The sequence below is a fragment of the Purpureocillium takamizusanense genome, chromosome 1 (genome assembly GCF_022605165.1).
Source record: "Purpureocillium takamizusanense chromosome 1, complete sequence".
NCBI lineage: Eukaryota > Fungi > Ascomycota > Sordariomycetes > Hypocreales > Ophiocordycipitaceae > Purpureocillium > Purpureocillium takamizusanense.
Window position 1 is genome coordinate 3,166,426 of NC_063068.1, and position 14,681 is coordinate 3,181,106.

Sequence of the window (14,681 nt, forward strand, 5' to 3'; positions counted from 1 at the left end):
GACAGTCACAGCCCCAAGACATGCAACCATTCGCAGAGTCTTCATCGATGCCACGACGTGCCCCAACCCAGCCCAAACGAAGAACACCCCATGACATTTGCACAGAGAGAGTGCGTGGGTAAAAGCAGCTTCGTAAACGCCGTTTGCATTTGCACTACATGCTAATCAGACGACCCGCCCCTTGCTTGGCCCTGAGAAAACGACAGCCGAGAAGCTCCTCCGACTAGTAGGAGCCGTAATGACAAACATAATAAACAAAACAACGTGATCCGTAGCCAGGCCGCAATGCGGCGCTTTTTCTACACGGTGCAACCGAACCCGCCGTAAACGCCTTTCTCGCCTATCCAACCGACAGAAACCGACCGACCGACCGACACCCCGTCCGTGCCGTTGCGACGCCGTGCAAAGCCAAGCCTGTTTGCCCTGCTCTACCCTCCTCTGCCTCTCTCTCCCTCTCTCCCGCTCTCTCTGTCTCTGTCTCTGTTTGTCTTTGACGTACGCGTCAATTCTTCAGGCATCACATTACGCGTTGGCACGACTCGGGTGCGCATCGCGGACGCTGAGCCGTTCGAGGCCAAACTGAGACTGCCATCGTGCCGCCTGCTCGTCTCGCCACTTTCTGGGCTGGCGGCGCTCCCTCCACCGCGGCTCTGTGGCCGTCGCGGCGTCGACTGTCCTAGGCGTGGAGATGGACTACCGCCCTCCTCGCCTGGCGTCCTGCTCGGCGGCCTGGCGGGCCTTCCAGCTGTCGCGGATGGTGCCCGCCGCGCGGAGGAGGTCCTGGTCGCACACGCGGTCGTTGATGCTATCGAGGACGCTCGTCACGGTGCTCTTATGGTTCGCCTCGCTCTTGTCGTCCCTGAAACGGATCATGCGCCACCGGCCGTGCTCGTCCTGGTTGCACTCGATGATGCGATCGTTGATCGGGTCGCCTAGGCCCTTGAGCACCTCCCACTCGTCCTCGGTCAGGTGCAGGTCGTTGAAGGTCTCGTAACGCTCCGGTCCGCTGTCGCCGCGGAACACCAGCAATTCCGCGTGCGGCAGGCTGTCGTAGTCGATAAAGGGCTCCGTGATGCCCCCGCGTTGCTCTTCCTCGTCGGGGTCGACCAGCGGGAAATTAAGCCTGATGCGAAAATCAATGGTGTTCTCCTCGGGCGGCTTCCACTTAAGAATGTGCGGGTCCGTGCCGTGCTTGTACGGCGTGTTGCGACACGTAAAGATGAGTCCGTCGTTGCCATGCTTCAGGCCGGGCAGCACCTGCTTGAACATCATCTCGATGCCGTAGCCGAGCTGGAAGGGTTTCATCTCGACGAAAAAGGGTTGGAATCGCAGCTCGTCCGGGAAGTCCTTGAACAGTTTCTTGTACGGCGTGTACAGCCGCTCTCTGAAGTAGGCGAGCCGTTTGTCTAGCGTGCGGTCCATCAGCTTGTTGCCGTCCATGACGAGGCAGTCGAAGACGAGAAACCGGGGCTCCTTCTTGCCGCTGGGCAGGCTGTCCCACACGAGCTCGCCGTCTATAAGGGTCGCCGAGTGGAATGCTGTGGCGTCGCCCTCGAGCGGAAAGTGGAGGTTTCGGTTGGTGATGAACCAGTAGTCGTTCTTGCGGTCAATTAGATAGTGAGTCTCATTGCCGGCTTCGTCTTCAGTCGAGTACAGGAGGTACCGGATGCCGTCTGACTTTTCGCAAACATAGTAACTGTAGCGAGTCCGCCGCGCGTCAGCAAACACGCGCCTCTCACGATCTGCCTCGAGGACACAGGGCCACGTACTCTTGCTTGGTGAGCTCCTCGAGATGTTTCCGCGCGAAGCTGACGGGTTGCGCCCCGGGGAAGCCCGTCTGGTGCCGGCCCAGAAGCTCCGCAACCTCCTTACGCATTGTGTAGAGCAACTGGCCCTCGGCACGGACGCCGGGCTCGGAGATGGAGGCGATTTGATCGCCCGACGACGGATCCATGGCTGCTGGCTGGGGTTGGAGTACGCGCGTTCATGAGCTGAGCCAGAGGCGCAGCAGCAGCAGGGAGGCGCCGGATGGATGCGCGCGCGTCGGGGTGCTCGGCTCGTGGTCGATGTGCGCAGTTTCAGATTGATGCTCGATGTGGTCGCGGTCGTCAGGAGCGGCCACCAAGCGCCGGCATCACCAAGGCACGGCGCGTGGGGAGAGTGCATGCGACGAGGTTGTTTGTCGAGGCTGCGATGGCGTCGAGGCGCGCTCCGTCGCTGCTTTTGTTCGCAAGCCAACCTTATCGATAACTAACTCACTTTCCCCCTACGTACCATAGAGGTAGCCTATTATACTCGGCACTAGTTAAGGAGCTGCCAACCTTGGTACAAAGGTACTACTCCGTACAGAACTGCGTAATACGTACGTGCTACGTACCACTCCCCCAGGTCTCAAGTTATTAGTGCCTGTCGTGCCATGCCAGAGATGTTGCAGTCCGTGTTATTGACTCGACAGAACAATAGACTACTAATGTAAAAACGCTCTCTTTCCCGCTGTTCCTTCTCTGGCGCCATCTCGAGCCCTCAAAGAACCTAAGAAAAAAAAAGCATGTATCGTCAAAATGTATGCGCGTCCCTCCTTCGCGCCCCCCCAGTGTTTTCATTTCAAGCGTTCAAAGGAAATTTTGCTGCTCTACTGCAACATGCTGTCGGCCGCTGCGCCGCGCGACGTGGCTTGAACCGCGCGGCTCACACCACCACCACTACCACCACCACCACCACCACTACCGCGTGCAGCCCCCTGACCCTTTGCAGGAGAAAGCAGCCGCGCCTGCGGCTTCGCCCCGGAATGTCAACATCTCGCCTGTCACCCAGCCTTCAGCCTACCAAAGGTGTCGTGGTTCTCCGGCTGGCCCATCTGACTTCCAGTCTCCAAGCAGGCAGGAAATGTGCTGCCCCCCAGGGTCGGCCTAAGTCTCCTCTATCTTGTCGACTTCTGCACGCGCCTCTTCCCACTGCTGCCTGCTCTTCTTGGCCCACTCGATCTGGCTCTTCGCATATGCAAGCTATGGACATGTCAGTTTCTGTAGCATGAGCCCGTCAGGCAGTCATCAAATCAAGACGCACCATGTACCGTCGCACGTCGTCTTCCTTGTCCTTTTGGAACCGCTTCATGTCCTTGAGGACGCTGGCGCTCGCCTCCTTGACGTCCCGCTCCGAAGCCACCTGCGCCTGCTCCAGCTGCCCAATCGATTCCCTCGTCTTGCCGATTGCGTCCCGACGCGTGCGCTCGGGGTCGACGTCAACGACCCCTTGGACCGCGTGGCGGATGGGCCCGAAAATCTTGTTAGTGATTGAGTTTCCGCTTGGCATCTTCCTGTGCGTCACGCTCGCGCTCCGCTCCGGCAGGCCTTGGCTCGCAGACGGCGGCGGCGGTGAGAAGTCCCCGTGCGTCGGCGGGAAGTCGGAATCGATGGACTCGGTATCCTCCTGACCTCCCTCGCGCCGGTGCTGCGACGCAGGCTCCTTAAGACTGGCCGAGCGCTTGGGCGGCGGGGAAATTTGTTGGCTGCTCGACAGGTACTGCTCGATGCGCCTGGCCTCGGCCTCGCTACGCTCGAGCTGGTCCAAGAGGGCTCTCTTCTTGTTCAGCTCTTCCGTCGTCAGGTCTTGCTGGACACGCTTGAGCACCCGGTACCTCAGCACGCTTCGCACGACGCCCGCAAACTGCGCGTTCTCCCTCATCGGTTCGGCGAAACTGGCGCCCAGGGATCCCGAGAGTTCCTCCGTGGCAATATAAGACAGGTCCGCTGCCTGGCCGACTCTCTCAATCGCAGGGCCTAGAGAGGGGGCTTGCTCCGACAAGGCGAACGCGTTGTATCTGGAGCCCAGCTCACACAAATCTGCTGCGAGAGACGACAAGTGGCTGAGGGTCCTGCGGTTGACCTTTTCCATGGGGCCCATGAGAAGCTGCTCCAATTCCTTAATTGACGCTTCGTAGGCGATAAAGTACGGGTCAAGCTCCTGCTCGCTCTGGTTCCGCGACTCGGGTGGGAATCGGCCGAGGACGTTGGCGCCGGGCTGGAGGGACGGCGCCGAATTGACATCTCCAGCTGTTGTCTTGAGCTTGGCAGAGCTTGCCGGTATGGGGAGGTAGCTGTGTGCGGGCGTAGGATTCGCGGTATCCAGCGGAGGCGCCTTGAGCACCGACTTTGGGATAGACGAGATGGGATGGGAGTGGAGGACTTCGCTCTGTGCGACACATTAGAAACTTGACACGTAGCCCTCGAGCTCATAGAAACCGCGCTACGCACCCAGCTCGCATTGGGATCGAGGAACCTCCACCACACGCCGTCGTTCCTAACCGCTTCCATCCGGCGACAGCGATTTAGGAACACGGCCAGCATGCGCTTCCGCAAGTCGATGATCTGCTGATCTTGCTTGGCGCTGGTGGGCTTCGCGGCATAGTCGGCCATGGTATGCTTCTCTGGTATGGGAGGAATGATGAGAGTCGGGTGTAGACGGGTCAGGGCATCGCGGAGAGACGCGAACTCGGAGTATCGGCGTCGCACTTCGAGGTCCTGTGGCCATCCGTTAGCTAAAGGGAGCCGCGGATGAAAATGGGACTCGCAAAAGAGCGTACCCCAGTTCGAATGGTGTAGACGATGTATCTGCCGCCACTCTCAAGGCTCTTTCCAGCGTCGGTTATCATGATGGGCAGGTCGGGGTTCTCGTAGAGTATCTGCTCTATGCGGCTGCTATAGCCGCCCGGCTTCCGCCGAGGGGCCGACTCCTCAGCGGCAACGACCTCCTGGGGGGTCTCCCTAGACTCGGCGCCATGCCCGAATGCCGGCTGTTCATCGTCGCTCCCAGAGGTCGGGGTATGAGGGGCGTCGAAGGAACGATCTTGACTGCGGCGTCAGTGTCTTGTTGGCGGTACGAGCGGCAGCAGTAACTGAGACTCACACTCGCGGGACGTCGGCGACGTTGGGTTTGCCGACGACGAGGTGGTTGAGTCGCGGCGATCGAAGCTGGTCCCGTACGGGTTGTTATCTTCGTCGTTCCACATGATGGCGGGGGCTTCGGGGCTGGGGACAGTCGACGGCCCGGACAAGAAGGCGGGCAGAGATGCTGCTGCGCTTGATCGCGGGCGGAAGACGGGATGCGGATCGGCCGCGAGACGGCGAAGCTCGAGGATTCCGGAGCTGCTGCTGGTGCCGGGTGTCGCGGGGTTGGGGATGCAGGGCGCAGGTCCGCGCGACTAGCTGCGATGACGGATTGACGAGTAAGACGATCGATGATGGGATGTCACGGCAAGAAGAGCACAGCGGGGGCAGTCGCCATTCTCCAGCGGGTAGAGTAGAGGCGTGGCGGGCGAACTGCAGAGGCGAGGGATGACGACGACGTAATGGTACTGCGCAGGTGAGGATGCAGAGAGGTCGGGCCGGTGGCACTGGGATGCCGGGGTAGCTTATGTGGCCGCGGGCTGGAGGAGTCGTCGACGGCCGCCGCCTTTGGTGGAGTGGAGGTCACTGGTTGCGCCGCCGCATGGACGGTGGTCGCTGGGCGGTCGCTGAAGGTACGTGGCCGGCTGGAGGTGGAAGGTGAGGGAGGTACGAACGCGGGATACATGGAAGGTACTTGCGCCTGGTTCGCCGGAGCTCCGGATCTGGCTGGGGCACGGGTGAAGCAGAGGTACCCGATGTCCACTGGGCCCACCGATGCAGGTGGGCGAGGGCGGGTGCGGCACCAGGCCTTCCAGCCCAGTGGACGGGAGGCTCTGTGCCAGCGGCCCAGTGGAGTGGATCAGCGGCCAGCTCGAGTGTAGGGAGGCACCACCTCTAGGGTATTATCTTGTTGGGTCGGTTAGGTACGTTGCTTAGTTCACTAATTGTGCAAGGCAAATAGCAGGGGCAACTGCCTTGTGCAGAGGCGATGACGATGCGCACGAACCATCAATCTGGCCCTCGTCAGCCACGCACCAGCCACAGTCGGGCGAGCTCATATCCCAGAGGCATCTTATTACCGCCAACCCTTCCCTGGTAATCTCACTGCAACACTTTGCCTATTACACGCATCGCCGGGCTGGCGTCGTCTGAGCGCTGAACGCGACCGTGTATATTACAGAGTGGCACTGATTTTTTCTCTTCAATCCCTCATGATGTCATGCTTGAGCGATGATGTGCTAATGTGGTCGCGTCGCTCCCAACCCTCGGTTTCACTCCTTCGTTGCAGACCATGCACAAGCCCAGCAAACTAGCGACGTCTACCTCCTCCGTCACGCACGGGTGGCCGGCATATGACGTCCTGTGGATTTTTCAAGAACTTCAAGAAGCGGTGTTTTGCCGTTTGCTCGACTGATGAGGAGGCAGGACATGTCCCTATGGGCGAACTTTGGCGTTGGCATGGCTCCACGCCCATGGTCCAACTGACACATTACTACACCTTGCTTCGTTCACTGAATGATTTCAGACATTCGCTACACACCAGAAATGGTGAATTTGGGTCTCTGTGGGGCGCAGCTATACGAGCAGTTACCAGCCGTGTCTTCTCTACGGACAAGAACCTCAACTGGTACATACAGCGTCCTGAACCTCTGCAAGGTCCTGCAACCGAAGCAAGCTGCTTCCCCGATTCCATACCTGTTATTGTCAACCGATAGCAATACTCTTCTTGTCTGTTGCGTCAGGCGCTGCACGCCCCAGGCGTTTACGGCCTAACCGACGGTTGAGGTCCTGGCAGTCTGACCTGCAGTCTGGCGGCGACTCGAGCCCAGACAGAGACGAGGTCGACGGAATCCAATGGCTGGCGTAGGGACCTCCTGTCAGCAGCGTCAGTCTGCGTCTGTCACTTGCGGGGCGCTCGTGATGTACCGGGGTAGCCGGCGAGAGGCGAAGGCGGGTCAAGCATCTCATAGTCGTCGCTGTGGACCGTGGCGACATTGGTCCTCAGGGAGTTGCCGTCTGTATCCTGCGGCGTATTCGAGCTTGACGGAGGCTCTGCTGGTGAAGGTGAGGGCTCGTCGCGTCGTTCAATATTGTTCACTTCGTGCGTAGCCGAGCGGGAGTCCCGCCGACTGGCTTCCCTGGCGGATGGTGGTGACTGCACGGGTGTCCCGGGAGTCGTCGAGCTGGCAACGGTCGAGGCTGTGCCTACAGGCATGCGAAGCACTCGGCTCAGTCTCTGAAACCAGGTTGGGTGTCGTGGTCGGCGAAGGCTCTCCGGCGGCGAGTCCAAGGGGTAAGCTCGTGGCCCCGAAACATTCGCTCCCTCCACTCGTGTTGATGATGGGGCCACCCGGAAGGGCTGATGGGTCGCTGGTCGAGCCGGAGCAGTAGAATACATGACCATAGGCGGTATCGGGGCGTATGGTCGCGGCGTGGCGGCTAGTGACACGACACAACGCGGCGCCATCTGATCACCGTGGCGGTTCAAGTGGAACACTGCGGGATAGTAGACGACTTGAGGCGGGTAGCCGGGGATGTTCTGTGCCACTGGCAAGTGCGCCATAGTCGTGTTGCCATCGTGGTTGCGCGCGGTTCGCCTACCGCCTGGGAGCTGAATGGTCGTGCGGTTGCGTTGCGCGATTCGGGCACGACCAAGGCAGTACATGTAGGCGACGAGTGTCACGACCGAGAAGACGACAATGCTGAAGATGATGCCGATTTGCTGGGGCCGCGTGAGGCAGTGCCAGCCGAGGCAGTTGTCGGGCCCGCGACGCATGGCGGATGGCCGTGGCCAAGGTTTACGCGGGTCGTCGTCGGGGATGTGCGACCTTGAAGGAGACAACAGCTGGAATGACAGATGAGGCGGCCCGTCGCCGTTGTGGCCATGCAGAACGAACGGACCGTGGAGGCAGAGAGAAAAGGCAGAGAGAGCAAGAATGGAGAAATGCGTGTGAGCTCTGTCGCTGGGAAACGATGGCAGTGTCGGCTCTCGCAGCAACGCGAACACGCATCGTGTAGTGAATCAGGCCTTTCGGCGTCGAGCAACTGGTTGCACGTAAACATCCTACAGCATGCATCGTGCACCCGAAACAGGCTTCAGGTGCGGAAAATGATTATCAGACGAAATATATCTCGCGCAGGCGCCTTTTGCTCTTGCTGAGAGACGCTTGCATCCGTGTAAGTCGTGTTGTTGTGCGCGCGTTTTTAGTAGCGCTAATAAACGGGCGCTCCTGGGGTTCATTGAAACGACACATCCGGCGCCTCCGTAGACCATTTGACAATTTTCATGAGCGCTACCACTGCTGTCTATCGTATCGAACCAGCATGCATACCTAGGTATTCATGAAAGAATAGGCGACGTAGTCAATCTGGATAGCGCCTTCCCTTTTTATGGTTGAAGTTGGATCAAAGCCAATCAGTGGCGCCGGCGGAGGCAGCGAGCACGGGGTGGGTCAGCGTGTCGCGCTCGGACCAACCACCGTCCTTCAGTCAACACCCATTAAATCCAAAGCTTGTGGCAGCGCGAGTCGCATTTGATTTCGTCGCCTCAACTCCAACGACGGCATTTTTTCCGTTTCTTGTCGGCCGTCCTCCCCCCTCACGCTCCGCCATCATCGGACGGCTATGCACTCGCGCCGCTGAAGAGACCGATGCTCTCCGCGCCTACATCGATTGAGACGCATCGATAGTCTGTCCAACCCCCGACGCGTCTTCCCCCCACCCCTCGTCAACCGTTCCGTGTCGGCCTTTGCGACTCCCGAAAAGGGTCGCTTCTCGCAGTCCGCCATGGTGGCCGCCGCGGATGGCACGACCAACGGCGTGACGAATGGCGATGCCGCCCGCGCTCCCGTTAGCACCCGCTTCTCCGACATCCCCTCGGCCATCGACATCCCCGTCCAGGGCGACCAGGAGGACGAAGCCGTCGAGATCGACCTCGAAGACCTTCTCGACGACCCAACCGAGCTCTGCACCCTCTTCGAGAACGAGCATGCCGCCAAGACGTACTGGATGACAGTCGCGCTCGCCTACGCCAAGCAGAAGAAGATCGACCATGCCATCGAGATGCTCCTCCGCGGCGCTAGTTCCATCAGCAACAGCGGCAACCCCCGCGACAAGGTCAGCATCATCTGCTGTCTGTGCTGGATGTATCTGTGGAAGAGCCGCGAAGCCCCTCGAGTCGCGCCCGATGGCATTCGCATCTCCGAGGCCAAGACAAAAGAGTACTACCTCCAGCTGGCCACGTCCTCGCTCAACGACGCCGCCCGCCTCAACCCTTCCTTCCCGCCCATCTTCCTCGCCCGAGGCGTCTTGCTCCTCCTCAGGGCCTCGCTGCAGGCCCCTGCCAAGACCGCCGGCGGCATCGGCACCGAAAAGAATGAGCTCCTTAAGACGGCTGTCAAATCATTCGAAGATGCCTTGCGAGTATCACAAGGAAAGAACATGCTAGCCCTCATGGGAAAGGCCCGGGCTTTCTTCTCCATGCACAAGTACCCCAACGCCTTGACTGCGTATCAGGATGTGCTTCAGAAGATGCCTGACTTGGTCGATCCGGATCCGAGAATTGGCATCGGCTGCTGCTTCTGGCAGCTCGGCTTCAAGGAAGACGCCAAGGCCGCATGGGAGAGGTCGCTTGAAATTAACCCCGACTCGACCGTGGCCAACATCCTCCTGGGCTTGTTCTACCTCGATGCCAGCGGCCACGTGCCTGTCAACAGCGACGACTTTTTGAAGCTGTACAGGAAGGCCATGACAGAGTATACCCAAAAGTCTTTCAAGCTGGACAAAGAGCTGCCCCTCACCTGCTCTACTTTCTCCAGCTACTTCCTCTCGCGCAAAGCCTGGGACAACGCGGAGAAGCTGGCGCACAAGGCCATCCAGTTTACAGATGTTAATGCAATCGCTAGTGACGGTTGGTATCTGTTGGCGCGCAAGGCACACTACAACGGCGACACCGACAAGGCGAGCGACTACTACCGCCGTGCTGACGACGCACGAGGTGGCACAGACACGGGCTACTTACCCGCAAAGTTTGGCGTCGCGCAGCTGTCCGTTCTCAAGAACGACCTGGGTGAAGCCAAGCTGCGACTGGAGAAGATGATCCAGCAGTCGAGGAGCCACGAGGCAATGATCCTCTTGGGCACAATCTACGCAGAGGAAGTATTCGCTAGCCAAAAGAGCGATGTAAAGGAGGACAAGTCGTCGGAGATGGCAAAGGCCATCTCGCACCTCGAAAGCGTACGAAGCGCTTGGAAGGACCCTAAGAAGGCGCTGCCTTCGGATTCTTCCGTCTTGCTCAACCTGGCACGTCTATATGAGACTGAGAACCCCGACAAGGCGCTACAATGTCTGCAACAGGTCGAGCAGCTCGAGTTGGCTCAGATTCCGGCTTCGGAACGACCCCAGTCGACCGACGACGCGGAGGCCCAGGCGGCCATCAGGAAATTGTTGCCTCCGCAGCTCCTCAACAACATTGGCTGCTTCCACTACCAGTCGGAGAAGCACGAATTGGCCAGCGGTATGTTTGAGGCGGCGTTGGGCGCCTGCATGCGCATTGGCGAGAGAGACCCAGAGATGGACACGGACGCGCTCGTCTCAACCATCAGCTTCAACCTTGGTAGAACGTATGAGTCTAGGGGCTTGACCGATAAGGCTATGGAGGTGTATGAGGGCCTACTTGCTCGCCATGACGACTATACCGATGCGCGCACGAGATTGGCATACATCAAGCTTCGGAGACATCCCAACAAGGAGGGACCCGATGCCGTGGCCAAGCTGTACCAGGACCACACGAGCGATCTGGAAGTCCGTGCGCTGTACGGCTGGTACCTCGGTAAAGTACACTCCCGCAAGCGACCTTCGAACGTCGCCGACGATCATGAGTTTCGGCACTACAAGCACACCTTGCAACACTACGACAAGCATGACCGGTATGCCCTGGTAGGCATGGGCAATCTATACCTGATGCAAGCGAGGGAGATGCGACGCGAATCGGAGCAGGATAAGCAAAAGCGCAGCGCCATCTACGGCAAGGCCGTCGAGTTCTTCGAGAAGGCCCTGTCCTTGGACCCCAAGAACGCGTTCGCGGCACAGGGAGTCGCCATCGCTTTGGTCGAAGACAAGAAGGACTACAAGGCAGCCCTTCCCATCTTCAATCAGGTCCGGGAGACAGTCAGAGACTCGCACATCTACGTCAACCTGGGTCACATCTACTCGGAGCTGAGGCAGTTCTCAAAGGCCATTGAGAACTACGAGATTGCGCTGTCCAAGGACGGCAAGGCAAATGATCCCGTGATTCTCTCCTGCCTAGGCCGGACCTGGTTGAACCGGGGAAGAAACGAGCGAGACGCGGACTCTTGCGTTAAGGCCCTCGAGTGCGCGAAAAAGGTAAGGACAACGGCACTAGGCGTGGTCGTGGCACTTTGGCTGACATGATCATATAGGCTTTTGAAATCGCCCCTAAGGAGCAGCTCCACTACAAGTTCAACGTCGCCTTCGTGCAGATCCAGCTGGTTACCACCCTGCAGGGCCTGCCGGAGAACCGGCGGACGCTGGAGCAATTGGAGCAGGCGGCGGAGGGCCTGGAGGCCGCTATCGAGAGTCTCGACAGCATTGCCCCTCTGCCCAACAGCCCATACCCGAAGCACGATGTCGAGCAACGCGCCAACATGGCCCGCAACACGCTGCGGAAGCAGCTCGAGAGAGCCATCGGCAAGCAAAAGGAGTGGGAAGAGATGAATCAAGAGAAAATTAAGGCGGCGAGGGACCAGCGCGAGGCCGAGATCAAGCGCCGCGAGGCCGAGCGGGAGGCCGTCCTGGCCAAGGAGCGCGAGCGGCAGGAGAAGATCAAGAAGGAGCGCGAGGTGATTGCCGCGCGCGATCGAATGCTGGCGGAACAGCGGGCGGAGCAAAAGGCTGAGGAGCTACGCGAGCAGCAGGCGCGCAAGGAGGCGGAGCTCACGACGGACGAGGAGACTGGCCAGAAGGTCAAGCGCAAGCGCAAACCCAAGAAGCCGACAGAGCGGCGGGCGCGGAAGAAGGGCGAGCGCGACGACGCGGATGAGGACTCTCAGGAGGAGTCGCATACCAAGAAGAGACGCCGCCTCACCAAGAAGGAGTCGAGCAAGTACAAGTCGGCCGAGATTGTGGTCGACAGCGACGAGGACGACGACGAGGACGCGCTCGAGCGCGCGGAAAGGAACATGGAGAGGAGCGGCACGGTCGGATCGGACGAAGACGATGAGGGTGATGCGGGCGCCGCCGACAAGATGGACGTGGACGGGGACGAGCAGCCGGCGGAGCAGGGCGGCGATGCGGACGAGGAAGAGGACGAGGACACCGCGCCGCGCCAAGCTCAACAGAAGAGAGCCCGGCGGGGTCGCGTTGTCGAGTCCGACGAGGAGGAAGAAGAAGAAGAAGAGGGAGAGGGCAACAGCCCCCCCGTGCGCGGCCACGACGGCAGCTCCCCGGCTGCGGCTGCGGACGAGACCCTACGCGACGCTGCCGATGACGACGAAGACGAGGACGAGTAGATGCGTCGTCATCCGTCAATTTCATCGTGTATAGTACGTTTCCAGGTATTCAGGGTCCGCGCCGGTTGGAGGGACGGGGTGACGATACAGGTTGACCAACAAAGAAGGGGCGGCGGGTACGGGAATAGCGAAAATCACATTGGTTTTTTGTATGCATACCTGTATCTTTGTTCCACAAAACCATGATGCAGCGTTACAGCGTGATGTGACATTGGTCGTGAAGAAGAGGCCTGTTGACGCCGTCCACATACATGTCCCCGGCTCGATGACACGCAGCTGTCGTCGCTAGAGGACATGCAGCCGTGCGGCGAGGGACAGTATATCTCTCTCTCTACAACCCCCCGAGTCTCGCGCTCCACACATACCTAGTGGATAGGTACCTAGCTAGGTACTACGTCCTACCCCGTTGCAACCTCGACGACCCCGTCTACGTCTAGTCGTCTACTGATAATCTGCCCAAGTGTCATTTTTGAATCCTTCCTGTACAGGTGTATGTATGCTCTATGACAGGTCTGTGAGTGATGACGATGACGATGGCGATGCGAGCTGCCGTCGCCCTGGCTGCATCGTCCACACGCACGCACGTTGACCACACAATATCGGAGCTGAACGATTGCTGCGTCTAAAAGGCAAAGACCTGGTCCTCGAGCTTGCTGACGGGGCGGGCCTTCTTGAAGCCGAGGCTCTCGGTGGCCTTCTTCAGGCCGCTAACCATGGGGGGAGGACCACAGATGAGGATCTTGACGTCTTCGGCGGGCTTGGGGAGCCATTTCTGCAGGCGCGGTCATGGTCAGCGACACAGGGGGGTTCAAATCGGGAAGGGGGTGAGGAAGGCGGGCGGGCGCGTCTTACGGTAATCATGTCAGCAGTGACATAGCCGACGCCGCCGGTCCAGCCCTCGGGGGGCTTGTCCAGGACGTAGTGGACGCGGATGCCGCTGTCCTCCTTGGTCAGGGCGTCGAGGTCCTCGCGGAGGAGGATGTCCTGGGGGGTGACATTGGCGAAGATTAGGTCGACCTGCGTGCGGTCCCCGGCGGCGCGGCCGCGGATGATGGCGCGGATGATCTGCAGCATGGGGGTGATGCCGGTACCGCCGGCGACCATGCCGAAGTGGCGGACCATGTTGGGGGTGTAGACGAAGGCGCCCTTGGGCCCGCGGACGCGAATTGTCTGGCCGACGACCAGGGAGGCCATGTGCTTGGAGATGTTGCCCTGGGGGTACGACTTGATGAGGAGGTCGAAGAAGCCGGGTTGGTGGTCGCCCGAGATGGGGGTGTAGGAGCGGACAATCTCCTTGGTGCTGCCGTCGGGCTGCTTCAGGGGGGCGCCAATGGAGATGTGCTGGCCGATGGGGAGGCCGAGAATGGACTGCGTTGAGGGGAGCTTGAAGCGGTAGCTGGGGGGCTCATCGTGTCAGCGCATTGGTTTCCTCTACCGGCGCGAAGCCGGCCGGGGCGAGGAACGGAGGAGGGGACGTTACATGGCGACATTGTGGGAGATGACCGTCTTCTCCTGGAGCTCAAACTCCTGGAAGACATCAGGCTTGAGGACCTTTTTGATCTCTATAGGTGTGGGGAAGCGAGAGCATGGTCAGTCAATTGCGTCCAGAATTGCGCGATTCTCTCTCCGAAAAACGGAGCCGCGTGCGTGCCGACGAGGCAAAGGCAGCAGACAGACAAGGGCGCAGAAGGCGGGGAAGACTCACGGAAGTTCCAGAAGTTGTAGGCGCCAAGGGCGACAGAGAGGAGGACAGAGTAGGGTGCCCACTCCCGCTTGACGATGAGGGTGCCGACGACGAGGAGGGCGCCGGGGATGTAGACGTAGTCGATGTAGTGGCGGGCGAGCCACGACGAGTCGTGGGCAGCGACGGGGGAGGCCATAGCGTCCTTTCTTCTCTTATCTAATTCTTTCTTTCTCTCTTTCTGCTCCCGTGCGAGCGATCGATCGATCGTGCGGTGCGGTGCGGTGCGCGGCGCGAAGGCAGCGGTCGTCGATGAGGCGGTCCAAGTCCTGTTTGTTGGGAGGGGAGGGTGCGGACGTAGGTATGAAGGAAGTTTTTACAACCTTAGGGGTTGGGTCGAATGAGACTTGAAGAGGGACGGGACGGAGACAAAAAAGATGTTGACGCCGCCGCTGCCCGGTCGGGTGTTGAGGGTCCCGGTCCCGGTCCCCGCCACGCAGCAGTGTCAGAATTTCCCGCGCTCTGAGATAATGGGGGCGGCAACCCTGGGGGGGGGGGGGCAGCTTCCAGCTTGGGGGCCGCCGT

At 59.9% G+C, this 14,681-nt stretch overlaps 5 protein-coding genes across 5 annotated transcripts; 1 reads left to right on the forward strand and 4 right to left on the reverse strand.

Annotated features, from left to right (window-relative positions):
- Window positions 1–136: 136 nt before the first annotated feature.
- Window positions 137–2,180, reverse strand: CEG1 (mRNA guanylyltransferase). Its single transcript, XM_047981891.1, has 2 exons — window positions 1,770–2,180; window positions 137–1,696 (listed from the first exon to the last, which is right to left on the reverse strand). Exons 1-2 carry the CDS (start codon window positions 1,952–1,954, stop codon window positions 694–696), a joined length of 1,188 nt encoding a protein of 395 aa, XP_047837852.1. The 5' UTR covers window positions 1,955–2,180; the 3' UTR covers window positions 137–693.
- A 199-nt stretch (window positions 2,181–2,379) lies between these two features.
- On the reverse strand, window positions 2,380–5,447 carry ATG20 (Sorting nexin, cytoplasm-to-vacuole targeting pathway/endosomal sorting). Its single transcript, XM_047981892.1, has 5 exons — window positions 4,906–5,447; window positions 4,583–4,845; window positions 4,254–4,520; window positions 3,067–4,191; window positions 2,380–3,005 (listed from the first exon to the last, which is right to left on the reverse strand). The coding sequence occupies exons 1-5, from the start codon at window positions 5,006–5,008 to the stop codon at window positions 2,910–2,912; spliced, it is 1,854 nt and encodes a 617-aa protein (XP_047837853.1). The 5' UTR covers window positions 5,009–5,447; the 3' UTR covers window positions 2,380–2,909.
- Window positions 5,448–6,786: 1,339 nt separating this feature from the next.
- On the reverse strand, window positions 6,787–7,662 carry JDV02_001007 (uncharacterized protein; the record flags this gene model as incomplete). The annotated part of the gene is made up of 1 exon (XM_047981893.1): window positions 6,787–7,662. One exon carries the CDS (start codon window positions 7,660–7,662, stop codon window positions 6,787–6,789), a length of 876 nt encoding a protein of 291 aa, XP_047837854.1.
- A 769-nt stretch (window positions 7,663–8,431) lies between these two features.
- CTR9 (protein required for normal CLN1 and CLN2 G1 cyclin expression) lies at window positions 8,432–12,591 on the forward strand. The gene is made up of 2 exons (XM_047981894.1): window positions 8,432–11,270; window positions 11,327–12,591. The coding sequence occupies exons 1-2, from the start codon at window positions 8,673–8,675 to the stop codon at window positions 12,413–12,415; spliced, it is 3,687 nt and encodes a 1,228-aa protein (XP_047837855.1). The 5' UTR covers window positions 8,432–8,672; the 3' UTR covers window positions 12,416–12,591.
- On the reverse strand, window positions 12,534–14,630 carry CBR1 (Cytochrome-b5 reductase). The gene is made up of 4 exons (XM_047981895.1): window positions 14,121–14,630; window positions 13,896–13,977; window positions 13,268–13,811; window positions 12,534–13,187 (listed from the first exon to the last, which is right to left on the reverse strand). The coding sequence occupies exons 1-4, from the start codon at window positions 14,293–14,295 to the stop codon at window positions 13,038–13,040; spliced, it is 951 nt and encodes a 316-aa protein (XP_047837856.1). The 5' UTR covers window positions 14,296–14,630; the 3' UTR covers window positions 12,534–13,037.
- Window positions 14,631–14,681: the final 51 nt, after the last annotated feature.